The 16,016-nt window shown below is 40.7% G+C and overlaps 2 protein-coding genes across 2 annotated transcripts in view; one reads left to right on the forward strand and one right to left on the reverse strand.

The window, feature by feature from the left end:
* TMPRSS7 (transmembrane serine protease 7) overlaps window positions 1-2,385 on the reverse strand; it is a gene marked incomplete at its 3' end in the record, with an annotated part of 44,233 nt that extends 41,848 nt beyond the window's left edge. The window contains exon 1 of the mRNA XM_084874027.1: window positions 2,292-2,385. Coding sequence (XP_084730153.1) covers window positions 2,292-2,339 — 48 coding nt within the window. The 5' untranslated portion in view covers window positions 2,340-2,385. The remainder of the gene's footprint in view (window positions 1-2,291) is intronic.
* The window catches only part of LOC311617582 (histone-lysine N-methyltransferase SETMAR-like), a 485,271-nt gene that overhangs the window by 409,486 nt on the left and 59,769 nt on the right, over window positions 1-16,016 (forward strand). The window lies entirely within an intron of this gene.

Below are 16,016 nucleotides of genomic sequence, written 5' to 3' on the forward strand. Positions count from 1 at the left end.
TAATAAAGAACTACAACATTCACAAATGACTGGTTATTATAGTCGTGTTGCATTCATTTTCCTTAGATGCCTTTGTGCCTTACAGGCATAGCATTTATCTCCACTAATACTAGCAGCGAATATTTTTGCAGCTGATTGCCATGTCATTAGTCTTGGACTGACTTGTTTGGTGCACATAACAGGAAATATTTTGCTTTCAGAGAACAAGAAAAATAGGTTTATTTGCTTTACACTTATTAATTGGTGCAGTTACTCAGTGTCTGGTAAGTTAATGTTCAAGAAAAAATATTAATTTTTATTAAAATGTTCTATTATTTTATGTTAATGATTACTCATTTATTTCAGCCCTTTGTATTCAGCATGTCTCTATCAAAATAAGCCTATGTTTCTATGAAAATTGAAGCTTTTGTTATTTTGCAGCCCACATAAACTTAAACCTTGTTTATTTGGCCTGTGTTAGCCTTTGAGTTTGACATGCTTGGTCTGTTGCTTAAATGCTATTACTCGGTAAAGAGAACCTTGGTGCTAAAATTCCTAAATGTGTCAGTCAACTGATTTACATAAGCATAATAAATTGACTTGTGTTTGAATAGCACAATTAAAATCAGGATAAAATAAAAGATATTATATGAATTCCAGTGAAATGGTTCCCAGATCCTCTCCTCAGCTTCCCCTTTTGGATAGTGATGCTGCAGAGGACAGGCCTGAATTTCATGGAATGTAGACCAGAGGACCAGAAGGTCAGGAGTCGATTCCTGTGTACACAGCTGTGGGGATATGTGTTTGTGTTTTAATGTTTGTATTATATAGCTTTTCTACCATGACCAGTTTCTTCTGGGCTGAAACAGGATTTAAAAAGGAGTATAAGGCCAAGACCGGTTTGGCTCAGTGGATAGAGCGTCGGCTTGGGGACTGAAGGGTCCCGGGTTCGATTCTGGTCAAGGGCATGTACCTTGGTTGTGGGCATATCCCTGTAGGGGGTGTGCAGGAGGCAGCTGATCGATGACTCTCTCTCATTGATGTTTCTAGCTCTCTGTCTCTCTCCCTTCCTCTCTGTACAAAATCAATAAAATATATATTTTTTTTTTTTAAAAAGAGTATAAGTTCCTTAGAGAAACAATTTCTTAATTGTGGCTTCAGGATTGAGTGGCAGGAGAAAGGCATGTTTGTGGAGGGCCGTATGTAGGAAAGAACCAAAATGCTGGTTTCACCATTATCTCACACGTATGCACCTTTATGCCAGCCGCTGCCCTGTTCCATTTCCCAATCACAAAAGAATGGTTTAAAGGTAAAGAATGAAATAGAGGACTCAGAGAAGATTATTGGTTTTATTGTATTTGTGTGCAAAGTGTTACATGTTGGAGGAAAAAATACATTATTTAACTATTTCCCTTCCTTTTTTTTTCCTCCTTTACCCTCTGCCATCTGATCCTGTGAATTCTTTAATAATGTATGTGAGAGTTTAGCTTCTTTGAAGGAGAGATTTATACATGTCAGGGTAACTAAACTCCAGTGATGAAATGACTTTTAACCACACATTCTTTTAAAGGCAACCATCTAGAACACCAACTCCAAAGAAATAACCTCTCTTCTGGGCTCCCCTAAGAGTTCTCTCATTCTGTTACACTCTTTTACTCTTCCCTTCAAAGCTCCTGTCTTCCCATCTTTTATCCTACCAATTCATGGGATAATATGTGGCCAAGGACATTCTGAATTATTCATGGCTCCCTCATTCTTTTTTGCCAAACACCCTTGTCAACCCCTGGAGTGAAATGTAGCTTATATCCCTGCTGGTGAAATTGAACTAGACCAGACCTCATTTCAGGTGATGTCCTGCAGGTTTTAGGATGATGTTTCCAAAGAGAAAAAAAAAACGTTCCATGAGTTGATTATGGTGTCAAACTATTTTCAAATATTCCCCCAAAGAAGTGAAAAAGAAAAACACACAGAAAGGCTAGTGCACGTAGCACTGACAAGGCCAGGGTTGGGTCTTTGAGTACAGGAACACATTATAGGCAGTCTCAGTTAGCACTGATTAAATTTTAAAATGGAATTTGTGCGGAGATCAGTACAATTTCCCTGGAGTTTTAGAAAAACAGCTGCAAATCAATTGCCAAGCCTAGCACTTCAAAACAAGCCCACATTTGTAAAATCCATTAAGTACCAGAGGGGATAAAGTATTTCATTTTTATTCCCTTTATTTTTATCAAGCAGCATGGTCTCATTTTACTAACAAGGTCAACTATAAGTGGCACTCAGACAACAGAGAAAGCTTCCCACGCTGTACTTACATTCACGTCAGCAGGTTTGGATGAAACATCGCACTTTTCTTTGTCCATTTTTAAGTGTTCCACATGTGAACATCCAAAGGTGTCTCAAAGCCAGTTTTCAGCCCCTTACATTCTCTCGTGAGAAGAACTGATCGCCGCATTCAAGCTAGCTTTCAGAGGAAAGGAATCAATTTACCTTCACCGGGTCCAGTTCAGAAACTGAAGCTGCCTCATTGCTATATAGCGAATGTTAAAGGGACCTAGCAGTCGGCATTGCATCCCAAACTAAAGCTTTCTTCATGTAACTCTAATATGAGTCAGGGCCCCCAGAACTGAGCCTCTGGGCAAGGTTGCCTCACATGGATACAGTCCAACAACCCCCCAAATATTTACAAATCATTTAAATTTTTGCCAGCCTCTACGAAAGAATATTAAAATATCTCATCTATAATCTTAGGCTCCACTTCTTACAAACCCCCACATCCTATTGCTCTTGCTTTGGAAGTTTCCCTCTCCAATTTAGCTCTCAATTTTCCAGCTCCCTCTCTGAAAAGCCCTATCTAAGAGATTTGTTTGTTTTCCTTTTCTTCCCCTCCACTGGCAATACTCAGTAAACAGTCTCTTTCTGATAAAAGTCTTCTGCTCCCATCTCTCCCATTCTCCTTTAAGTCAACCTGAATAAGGTTCAAGCTGAGGAGAGGAAGGAAATGGTGAGGGGCATTGTCAGAATTGTCCTTATGAGGCAGGGAAGGAAAGGGCTAGGATTGCTCATGCATTACACGTCTTGTCCTTGTGAAGAGAACGTGCTTCCCTGGGGGCACTGGATGTCAATGGAAAACTAATCAATTGCCATTTAAAAAAAAAATGTTTTTGTTGATTTGAGAGAGAGAGGAAGGGAGAGGGACAGAGTGATAGAATCATCCATGACAGAAACATTATTCATCTGCTGTCTCCTACGTGCCCCCTTTTGGGGATTGAGCCCGAAATCTGGGCATGTTACCTGGCTGAGAATAAAACCAGAGACCTCTTGGTTCACGGTTGATGCTCTACCACTGAGTACACTGACTACCCACCCCCCTTTTTTAATATTTATCCAAGAATATGTTTTTATTGATTTTACAGAGGGGGAGGGAGGGAAAGGAAGAGGCATGAATGTGGGACCAAATTTGAAACCTGGGTATGTACCCTGACTGAGAATCATATCTATGTCCCTTTGGAGCAAGAGAGGACACTCCAACCAACTGGCCAGAGCTAACCAATTGCCCTTTAAAGAGGGAACACTGCTCTGCTGAGTTAGACCCAAAGGGCTGGTCCTAAGAAGGCAAGTGAGACACTGCCTGCTGCAAGTGGTGAAAGATTTGTGAATAAAACCGAGTGGCAAAAAAAGTATATCACGTTGTACAAATTTGCTCCCGGGCTTTTTTTGTTTGTTTGTTTATTAATGGCACTGGCAAAATGACTAATAATGCTTTAGGCTTCCTAATCATAAGATTGGGATATTTGAAAATGAAGTCCTCTTTAACTGCCCATTCTTTCTGCAATATTTTCCTTATTTCTAGACGTGCTTATTTCACCAATACAAGTTAACCATCTGGCCCTGGGCAGTATAGTTAACTTATAGTAACACAGACTCTCCTTAAGTTCACACATTAGGCAGGCTCCTCTGAGCCCTCTTTTTGAATAGGCCTCATCCTTGGGCCTTGTCCTCCTCCTGCCAAGCCCAGTTGTAGCAAGAATCGTTATGCCAGTTCAGTGAGAATCTCCATCTTGATATTTGATCAAGTTTCTCATACCCAAGTTGATGGTTAAATCCTTGGTCTGCCTTTATCAAGAATCCCCCTACCCTTGAGATCTCCCTTTGTAAATTTCCACCCACTGGCCCTTCACTCTGTTTATAAATCAAAGGTTATCTTAACTGTATTTGAAATTGAGCTCTGTCCTATCATGAAGTCTCTTTCCTGGATTGCAATAGAGGTGAGTAAAACCTGTCCTGACTGCCTTTCACTAGTGTCCTGCTGTTTTGCTTTGACATTGCCAAGAATGAGAAGGGGCAGCAAATCCTAGGAGGCTGCACTATACGTACTGAATTTAAACTCAATCATAGCCTTAGCCTGTTTGTCTCAGTGGATAGAGCATCAGCCAGAGGACTGAAGGGTCTCAGGTGTGATTTTGGTCAAGGACACATACCTCGGTTGCAGGCTCAATCCCTGGCATGTACAGGAGGCAACCAATCAATGTGATGTTTCTCTCTCTCTCTCAGTCTCTCCCCCTCCTTCCCACGCTCTATAAAAAGAAATATTCTCAGGTGAAGATTAATAAATAAATACATAAATGCAATCATAAAATCTGCTACAGGCTTTTTTTATTAGCACCATTTTCCAACAATATATAATAATAAAAACTTAATATGCTAATTAGAACAGACGTCCTTCATCCAGACCTTCTGGATAAAGCCAGGACTGTGAGGGAAGCCTGGGTCCTGGGTGCCAGAGGGAAGCCAGTGCAAGCAGTGGGGGAAAGGAAGGCCTATTCTTACATGAATTTCGTGCATAGGGCCTCTAGTTATAAATAATGCTAGTGATAAAATACTCCTCTCTGAAAAAAAATCTATGACTGGTGTAAGTTTTAAACAATTGTTGCTATTACAATTAAGTTTTTATAATATATGTAAGCTTCAAATAAGCATATTTTTATTACTCATTTTAAAATAAGTAATGGATGTCATGTAGATGTATACAAAGCTTGAACTGTAATGTATGGTGTGACATTTTTATATGTAACATTTTGTATGCAATATCTATTTTGTTAATTTGTTTTTATTAATATAGTTATATTAAGTTGAGTGAATTGTTTACTGTGTTTTCTAGCCATTATTATAATTTATTTTATTTTATAATTATTACTAAAAATGTATTCATTGTAGAGAGACAAGGGTTATTAAAAATGATTAACTCTAGATGGGCAAATATATAATAAAGCATGTATTGCAAATGATAATGGTAGACTTTAGCTGTGGGTATACGCATTTACATTATGGAATTCTTTCAACTATATGTTTGAAACTTTTCTTTTTTCAAGTGTTGTTGTTTTTGTTTTGTTTTTTTAATTGATTTGAGAAAGAGAGGAAGGAAAAGGGAGAGAGAGAAAAACATTGATGTGAGAGAAAAATATCAATCAGTTGCCTCCTATATGTATTCCAACTGAGTATATGCCATGATTAGGAATCGAACCCACAACCTTCCAGTGTACAGTTGATACGCCAATCAACTGAGCCACACTGACCAGGACAAACTTTTCCTGATAAAGTGCTGGGGGAGAATGGGGGGTTATCACCTCCCGGAGTCAAATATTCCAGATAAGCCACTGGTATTGAGCAGCAATAAAAGCTGAGGCACAAGATAGAGTCTTGGTAAGTGAGCATGCATCCATGTGTTGCTTTCTCTCACATGAACAATCTGGCACAGAGCTCCTTCCATCCTAAAACATATGACAAAGATAGTCCCAGCAGTCAGGTGTGGGCCGGTGCTTCCCATCATAAAGTTTGAAAGACAGTGAAGAGGTTTTCATTTATTTTCCAGGAACAAAGGCCCCTGTGCTGAGGAAAGCAGGGAAGGTGTCCACGTGCTGGCCAGCCAAGCAGCTAGTGTGCAGTGACCTGAATTGGAGAAATGCTTCACCATTGCATTCAGCGGTGGTCATTGGGAGTGCATAACTTATCCGATAAATCAATCCAACACATGAACATTCTAAACATTTCAACCTTCTATCCCAAAGGCAATCCCCGTGCATCTGAAGGCCAAGACATCTATCCAACCTGAGCAAGGTTCTGACCCCCTGGAACAGAAGGCTGTTAGCAGGGGGGAGGGGGGAAAGGTGACACTTCCATCCTTGTCTAACCAGTGGAGAGACCAGCTCTCCCGTAACTGATAAAGTTTGTCTCTGCTACTTAGGACCCACTTCTCTCTATTATGATAAATGGCCACCGGAGGTGTCATCTGATCTCCAGTCACCACCCAGCTCTCTGTAGAGGGGAATGAATCCTGAGGAATCACAAGGATTCCCAGGAGCCTGGGAAGCCAGCCAGCCAGTTAACACTCTCACCCTCAGTGTCCTGCAATGAAACGACATGGCAATGATCATGACTTACCTTTTCCTGCTGATTCACAGGGAGCATCCTTCTAATCCTCTGGGTCACATCCCATGGGTCTTTCTGAAAAAAGGAAGTGACAGGAGGGCATCTTAGAGAACCCTTAGATCAGGACTATTGTAATACCGTGTTTCCCCGAAAATAAGACCTAGCGCATGGAAAAATAATACATCCCCTGAAAATAAGACCTAGCGCAACTTTGGGAGAAAAAATTAATATAAGACACTGTCTTATTTTCGGGGAAACAGGGTATCCTCTTCTAGGCTCATCTCTCCCAGGTACATATGACCACTGGCCAAATCTTCCTGAAATAACTCTAATGTCACCTCTGTCATTGACAGGAACAGTCCAATCTCCTTTTGCTCAGTCCCTCTCACCTGGCATTCAAGATCTTCCTCCCTGTGACACCAGACTACCTTCCTGTGTCTTCCTGTCATATCTACTAAATTTTCTCTTTCAAATTATGCATTTTTTATTTTTATTCATCCATGTACTCAACCATACATCTATTTACTCAACTTTTATTGCATGCCTACTATGTGACAAATGCCAAATATTTTTTTAAATGAGTTAAATATATCACTATCTTTTAAAAAGCTCTCAATCTGGGAAGCAAACTACTGATGGCAATATTTTGTAAGAAGTTCTCTCAAAGAGGTGTCAAGAGGGTGCCACAGAATCATAGAGGCCGATGTTAGTAACCCTCTCTTCGAAATCGTGTGTCCCTAACAGTGCCACCACCATATCTACAGCTCTCTTGCAAGCTCTTCCACCCTAGCCAGCAGCATTTTCTTCTTTTTCTTAACTTAAAAGTTTTATTTTATATACTAGGGGCCCGGTGCACGAAGATTCGTGCACAGGGGCTGGGTCCCTCAGCCCTACCTGTACACTCTCCAATCTCAGCTGGCTCCTAACCAGTCACCTGCCTGCCTGATTGCCCCCTAACTGCTCCCTTGCCTGACTGATGCCTAACTGATCCTCTGACAGCCTGATTGCCCCCAACTACCCTTCCCTGCTGGCCTGATCACCCCAAAGGCTTTTATTAGTTTAGATACCAGCACATGAGAATTAAATGTTAAAATAATTAATCAAATAACACTTTGTGACATCTCTCATGTTGTCTTGGTTATTTCATTTTCTCATGTGTATTGCCTATCTCCCAAAGCTTTGAAGACCAGGTTCCTCCTGTATTAGCCTCTTTGATGTGATAGAATTGAGGGGCTGGGAGTGATTGTCCCTTTGGGAATTGGTTGCAACTGGGACTGGTGTCACCTTAGTTACAAGCTAATAAGTGAGCCTGGTTCATGGATGGTGGTAGGAGACACAAGACTGATGGCTCAGCAAACAGCATGAGTGTGCATGTTTGCATTGGCTCCCTATTTCCCTTACATCCCACAGGGGTGACACAATATGGTTCAGATGGTTACAGTTTGTGTCATAGCTGAGGAATGCTGAGCTTGGGGAATCTACCATTTTTATAGCAAGCTATAAATAAGCCTGCCCATTGACTGAGATATTAACTCATCCTCAGGAAAAAATACCCAGAAAAAATAGCAGAGATAGCCATCAAGACATACATTCTTGGCATACATAGCACATCCATTTCCTGAGGCTGCCATAGCAAAGTACCACAAACTGTGGGGTTTTAAATGACAGAAATTGATTGTCTCACAGTTCTGGAGGCTAGAAAGCAATGTGTGAAATCTGTAGGGAAGAATCCTGCCTTGTCTATTCTTAGCTTCTGGTGGTAGCTGGTGCTGCTAGGAGCTCCTTGGCTTTAAGCTCTCACACTTCAGTCTCTACCTCTCTACAGTTGTACATAGGATCCTCCACTCATGTGTCCCTGTCTTTTCTCTCCTTACAAGGACACCAGCCATATTGGATTAAAGGCCCACCCCACCGTGGTATGACCTCATCTTAACCAATTATATTTGCAATGATCCTATTTTCAAGTAAGGTCATATTCTGAGGTAATGGGAGTTAGGACGTCAACATTTATTTTGGGGGACATAGTTAAGTCCATAGCACCCTGCAAGGTCTATAGGAGTGGGAGAGACTATTAGAGAATAGACTTGCTTCTAAGAGCACTGCAGAAATTCTATAACCTGGTCACAGTCTGGGGCAGCTGCAGTTGGCATTCTAACCATACTGGCTAGATGTTATCCTGAACCCCATTATACACTTCTGACTCTTTTCCCTCCATAGTGAAGAACGGGGAGGATGGCACAGTAGGGCTGAGTCATGGCCCAGGAGTAGACATTAGCACATCACCGTGGTCAGACATGTCAATACCAAGGGCGACTTGTCAGAGATTGTTCTGCACTAGACCAGTAAATGCGGAAACAAGAGGGTAATTGCTTATGCTCTTTTGTTTCTGGATCAGTAAACACATTAAAAAGACCTCTTTTCCCTACTTAGGTGCCTAGTGAAAAGACTGTACAATTCAATATAAACATATGGTAGAGCTAGGGGGCACTTGGGTGAACTAGATCAGAAGTCATTTTACAATACATCCCTAACCAAAGAAAGCCTAGAGGCCTGGCACTCATACAGAAAACTACCAACATACTGAGTTTGCAAGGCATCTGGCTCGCTGTAGGAGCTGAGTCAGCTCAATGTTTGATGAAGGAATGAACCTGCTGTACTAAAAAGCATTGACTTCAGAAATTATGCAAAGGTCACTGCATAACAAAGGAATGCTTTTTAAAACCAACTAAGCATCAGATCAATCAGCTGGAAAGGGTAGGATTGGGGAAATGACTGAATAGTGAAGAATGAGAATAATAACGATGGAATAAAATAAAACAGATAAATCAAATGAACTTGGCAGAGGGAGGCATGAAGAAAAAAGCAGAAATAAAAATAAGAAGAGGAGCCGAAACCAGTTTGGCTCAGTGGATAGAGCATGGGCCTACAGACTGAAGGGTTTCAGGTTTGATTCCAGTCAAGGTCATGTACCTTGGTTGCAGGCATATCCCCAGTAGAGGGTGTGTAGGAGGCAGATGATCAAAGTACAGCAGGTTCATTCCTTCATCATTGATGTTTCTAACTCTCACTCCCTCTCCCTTCCTCTCTGTAAAAAAACAATAAAATATATATATTTTTAAATAAGAGGAGGAGAAAACAAAGGAGTAATTAAGTCATTTTAAATGTGCATTGCTTAAATGGTCCTGGAGAGCATCTCACTTCTCAGCAGAGTCCAGTCTTGCCTTGCTCTGCAGTTAGCTTGTCCACCCATTTCATCTCTGTCATGCTGCTCCATGCTCCAAGCTTCTTTGGAGTTTAGCACCTTGTCATACCAACTTTTCCATAGGCTACTGAAATCTGACATAAATACCATTCAACTATTTGCTCATTATCCCAACTCAGTCCTAATTAGAGATCCCAGTGGCCTTCATGTAATTTACAAATGGCAAAGGAGAAATGCCCCAGTAGCCTGGCTGGTGTGACTCCGTGGTTGAACACTGACCCATGAACCAGGAAATCACTGGTTTGATTCCCAGTCAGGTCACATGCCCAGGTTTCAAGCATGCAGGAGGCAGCTAATCAATGATTCTCCATCATTGATGTCTTTCTCTTTCCCTTTCTCTCTCTCTCTCTCTCTCTCTCTCTCTCTCTCTCTCTCTCTCTCTCTCTCCCTCCCTGCCCCCTTTCCCTTCTTCTCTTTCTAAAAAGTTAATAAAAACATATTTTTTTAAAAAAATAAATGTCTCAATATTGGTCATTTCCATTAAAGGTCACATGTTTGGCAGCACAACTAACATCCAAATAAAAGCAAAAATTCTGCCTTTCCCCACCCCCACCCCCCAAGAAGAAAAAAACTATCTCAGAATTAAATTAGACCCTTTCTCTCAAGAGTTGTTTGGATCACCATTTCCTCCCCTACTTGAGGGAAGTTATATGGTGCTGAAGCAGCGTTTTAATTTTCCTGAGTGTTTTTTTGTGGTTTTTTTTTTTTCCAATTACAAACCAACTGTAGGTTCAGGTTTTGTCCCAGGCAATACATATAATGTCTGTGTGATTTATGTAGCATTAGCAACTAATTTATTTATTATTCATTCCCACCAGCACCTCTCTTTGATCAAAGCTTTCCCAAAATCTTAGGGTATCTGAGATGGGTGTTTATTTGCCAGGTCTCCTGGTTGTTATGTTGTTATTGATCTCACTGGGGAATGCTAAACCATGGCTGGGAATGCTCATGGGCCTAGTGCCAGAACGCAGGGGCCTCCAGTGGAATTTTATTACCTTTTCCCAACAGGCTACGTGCTGCTGGCTTACTGGGGGTGTTTGCTGCCATCGTCTCACTGTCTCATCAAGCATAAAGGATATATGAGTGGATGTCTCCGTCAAGTGATCATTCAGTGCATCAATCTGCTCCAGTGGGCTGGAAGGAGTTTTATCTTAAATGGTACTTTTGCACTTCTTTCACAAGTTGAATGTCACTAGAAGAAGTCCTTGATAGCACCAACCCACAGCTGCCAAATCCCCTTTCTCAAGATTCAGGCCCTTCACCCTCACTGATAAAGTGCTGTAGTGTCTTAGCAAGCTAGCAAAGGATAGCATCTGCCCACTGGGCTGCTACCAGACTGTGAGGGTCATTGTTCTCCACAGTAATCTGGAGCCATGAGGCAGGACTGCGCAGGTAGAGGCTCGGTTCCTGACTTCCCTTATGATAAGTCCACATCAGCTGAGGGAATTTGTTCCTTATCAAACCCCTCAGGGGGCCTGGCATATAGCAAGTGCTCAGTAAATCTTGGCTAATGTACTAATTAAGTACCAATTAATAGCATCTACTAATTTCTATGAATTAATGAATACAGCATTGCTAAAGACCTAGTTTATCCATCCTTATTACTTTTACAGAAGAGAGTATTGCAGATTGGCTTGCTTCTCGAAATTAAATTTTGTGCTCAAGAAGAATGCCTCGCTCATTTTATCCAGGTCCTGGGCCCATTTAAAGGATTCTAAATTAAAAGAAAGATTGACATATTGACACCGTTTTGCAGGAATAAGTCAGGTCAGGAATTATATGTAAAAGAGCTACCTTAAGTATCGGCTACTTACATACACAGGGTGCTCTGAACTCAGAAAGGAATGAAACACATCTTTTGAGCTGCATCCAGAAAATCAGTCCTGTCTGTGTTGTCCTGAATTTGAGACAGCTCTTCCCTGTGCACTCCTGCTGGGGAAAGATTAAGTGCTCCTTGAGGGCAGGGACCCATTCTTCCCCTGGGAATCACCTAGAGCCGTGATCGGCAAACTGCAGCTTGAGAGCCACATGCAGCTCTTTGGCCCCTTGAGTGTGGCTCTTCCACAAAATACCATGGCCTGGGCGGGTGTATTTTGAAGAAGTGGCATTAGAAGAAGTTAAAGTTTTAAAAATTTTGGCTCTCAAAAGAAATTTCAATCGTTGTACTGTTGACATTTGGCTCTGTTGACTAATGAGTTTGCCTACCACTAGAGCCTAATACTGAGCTTAGGATCTAGAAGGCAATGTTGTATAGTGGAATTCATAAAATTCTGGAATGATAATATTTAGAGTTTCAAACTCCAGTTCCCCCTCTGACTAACTGTGCAAGCTTGGGCAATTCTTTAACTCTCACTTTCCTCATCTGGAACACTTTGTAAATACTTTACAGGATTGTTATAAGCATTAGAGGAGATGTATATAGCACCTGATACTTAGTAGATGCTTATCTTGTAAGTGAAATTCTCTTAGGTCATTATTTTTCCCCTTCAATTGTTCTGAAGCAAGATTTCTTCTCAGGCAGAGTGTCTCCTTTTGTAATCTATGTGAGCCAAGCTCAGCCCATCCTAAGACTGATGCAATGCTCTCCCAAAGAACTATTATCCCAAGAATGTGGAACCAGAATGGATCTTTAACTTTAGCCAAAAGAAGGCCATTATGTGTGTTTCAGTAAAATAAAGGTTAGTAGGGTAATATTTACCCTAAATTCATTTGAGCCATAGTGAGATTTGTCCTTGCCCTTCAAAGTAGCTTTACATTCTTAGCTCAGGGCCATAAAAGCTGACATATTTATTTTGAAAATATATAATAGGCTCATAGCCACGTCAATTTTTTTAGTTAGCCAAGTGGAAAATCAATTAAACACATTTTGCTGTAGTTGTCTTGTCTAAGAGATTCAAATTAAATTCTGGAACTATTAATTTATGGTTTTGTCCCATATTTTGTGATATGATTTTTGCCAGTTGACCCTTTTGTCCACCAATCCTGTGTGCGTGGCAGAGTCACTAACAAGCATGAACTATTCATGGATTTAGTGTGCTCTTTGGTGGAAATGAAAAATTCCAAGATTTTGGGCAAGAACTCAGCAATCATAAAATTCCTTTGCAGCTGCCCAGGAAGAACACCGAGTTCCACCATCACCCTCCTATGCAGATGGTGTCCTTCAAAACATTCACAAACATATTTTTAAATGGATGTGAGTGCAGAGAAATGGTCACACTTCAACTTAGCAGGTTAGACTGTAAACTGGTTCTGTGGGTGGTCATTTGAGACTATTATTCAAAAATGGACGTTTGGCCTCTAGGAAATTATTCTCAGAAAATTGTTGTAAAGATATATTATGTACAAGGATGTTTCTGAGCATTAATTTTAATGGTGAAATTTGGAAACCTCTAAAATTCAACAATAAAGGATTAATTAAATGAAATGTGATCCATCCATTCAATGAATTTTCCAGGGGGAAATCAGTCTTTTTCATGTAGAAGAGCTTTTCAGACAGAAAGGACCAGTTTCCTCTTTTCACTTTGTGGAGGCATCCCTGTGGGTCACATCCTCCTGGGATAAGATAGCTGCTCTTCCTCTTTCTAAGAAGCTTCAGTGGTGGACAGGTGGTAATAAAGAGAGCCTAGGTTACCGCCAAGGGACAATAGAGACATAGACTTTTTACACGTGCACTGTGGGATTCTACAATCATAGGCACTAAACTGTGGGCAAAGAGATCATAAAGGGTCTTTCATGTTTCCTGAATTGCCTGTGTATTTTACAAAGTTTTATGGGGGGATCTGTTTTGAAATATAAAAAAAAAAAAGCTATCAAGCCCACCCAATGCACAAATACCTTGAAGCTTGAGTGATAGTTAATAAATTAAGCATGCTAAACATAAAAACCCATGTTATTAACAAAGCAGCAGCAAGATAATAACATAGCTACAAACCAACGTCTGAGTCATTGTGTGTTTCCAAGGAGTGTGGTTTCAGATGCTCATCCAGTATGGATGATGTCATAGCCGTCACTGGCAATACAAGGCAATTTTGACTTAATCATGTATTGCAGAAAGTATAAATGTTAAAAAAAAAATATTCCATTCTCTGTTGTTTGCTGAGTGCACATGATGGCAAAGGAGGACTGTTTTGATGTGAAAATTGCCATTTCTATAATTTACAGCATGTCAATATCACACAGAGAAAAACTAAGTGCCAGATGCCTAGAAGATTGCTGCTGAGTGGCCCCCAAGACAGTTCTAAAGGCACAGTGGTGTCCTTGACACCCAAGGTTTGAATAATGACTATGCAGCCTTTATTCTCTCTCTGTCACCTCTGCTTGTAATTAAAAAGAACACATAGCATGCTAAGTAGATCTATAATTTAAGAGAAGAAAATGATTTGTGTGTGTGTGTGTGTGTGTGTGTGTGTGTGTGTGTGTTTAAGAACTCTGCTCTGGATGTAATAAACCCTTAGATTACTTTATGAAGCTGAAATGGGTAAATACATTTCAAGGACTGGCACCCACCATGTGATGCAGTTCTTTTTTTTTCCTTCACCACTTATCCCCCCAGACCCTCTTTGTCCAAGGCCACCTTCACTTTCTCCTCCACTACCCCCTCTCTCTCACCAGAGCAATCACCACACTGTTTGCTGTCCATGTCAGTGATGAAGTGGTCTTAAACAATGCTTGGGAGCAGAGAATCTTATCTTACTCAGGAGATATATGTGGAGGCCTTAAGCTTATTCATTATCTGAACAACTGAGGACATTACCAAGGCCAAGGCCGAGTGAAAGCTGGCCTTGAATCCACATCATTCAAGAAGCTGACCGTGGCCTATTTAAGTGAGGAAATTTAGCTTTCAAAATGTCCAAAGGAGCAACTTGCAAAAATGATGTGCTCTTTTCTGCCAATAACGCTATTGTAATTTAAATTTTTACCTTTGTGCTTTATGGTTATCATCACTGTGAAAGATTCATAGTCAACAAGATTATTTTAATTTCAATCACTGGTAAAATTAGCAGTTTTGGCAATTCCATTTACTATCAATAGTGCTGCCATCTATGCATGATGTCATTAGAGCTTTCTGTAAATGCCTAAAATGGCAGCATGCCTGGAAATAAAAAATAAGACCTTTTAAAACAGTGAGCTTTGTGTTTCCATTGACATAAGACCCAGCCTTAGTCCCAGTGTTCGGGAGGAGGGGTGATATGGAAAGTAGAGAACTCTGGCCTGCTCTGACAGGAGTCACGTTTATTTCAAAAAACAACAATATATTTTATTGATTTTTTTTTTTACAGAGAGGAAGAGAAAGGGGTAGCGAGTTAGAAACATCAATGAGAGAGAAATATTGATCAGCTACCTCCTGCACACCTTCTACTGGGGATGTGTCTGCAACCAAGGTACATACCCTTGACTGGAAATGAACCGGAGACCTTTCAGTCTGCAGTCCGATACTCTATCCACTGAGACAAACCAGTTAGGGCTATAGTCACATTTTTTTAAAATCATCTTTCTGTCTTTGACATATTTGAAAACCAAAGAATGGAACACGCATTCACAGTGCAGCCTGGTTCAACCCTGCAGATGGCACTAGTCATTAGTAAACCCTTTTGTTCCTGTGATCCGCAGGAGCCTTGACCTTGGCTCCTGGGTTGAGGCGACAGATGTGTGAAGCTGAGGTCTGAATTTCTTGACCTGCAACCATCCCATGGAATCATTTGTAGCTTTCACATCAAGGTGAGCTCTAACTAAGTTGATTGAATTTGGCCTTTTAAAATGTAACTTGAAAACAAACAAATTTCATGACCTTAAGATCCTGACTTTTAACCATGCTCCTTAGAGGTCCAAGATGGAATAAGCCTTCCCAGCATGGGATCAGAGGTATTTATCGTTTCAGTCACTGTGGCCCTTGCTCAAGTCCACCCAGGAAGGAGCTGTCTTAAAATCCAAGCCTCTTCTTCAGTGTTTTCAGTCTACTGGGACAAGTAGGAATCCACTGTGCATTCCAAGGATGGCACAAAGCAGAAGTGTCTAAGTTCGGTCTCATTTATCAAGCATTCCTTGACCATTGCAGGCCAGAGAACTTCCTTCAGAGGGTCCAAGTTAACTCTGCTCTCTTTTGGCCCCTACACTTAAATAAGCAACTAAAGATACAAGCAATGGTAGGTTATATTCTGTTCACGCAAATAAACTACAAATCCATTCAATCAAGAGTCATGTCTGTATGTCTTTATATCTCCTAGTACCAAATACAATTTCTTAAATATACGGGGTTTCCCAAAAAATGTATACACAATTTAAATAATTATTTATTCCAATGGGTTAAATCTGCAAAGAAGGAAACATCAATTGAGTTACCAGCTGTTAG

The sequence above is a fragment of the Pipistrellus hanaki genome (genome assembly GCF_964339955.1).
Source record: "Pipistrellus hanaki genome assembly, chromosome: 2".
Lineage (NCBI taxonomy): Eukaryota > Metazoa > Chordata > Mammalia > Chiroptera > Vespertilionidae > Pipistrellus > Pipistrellus hanaki.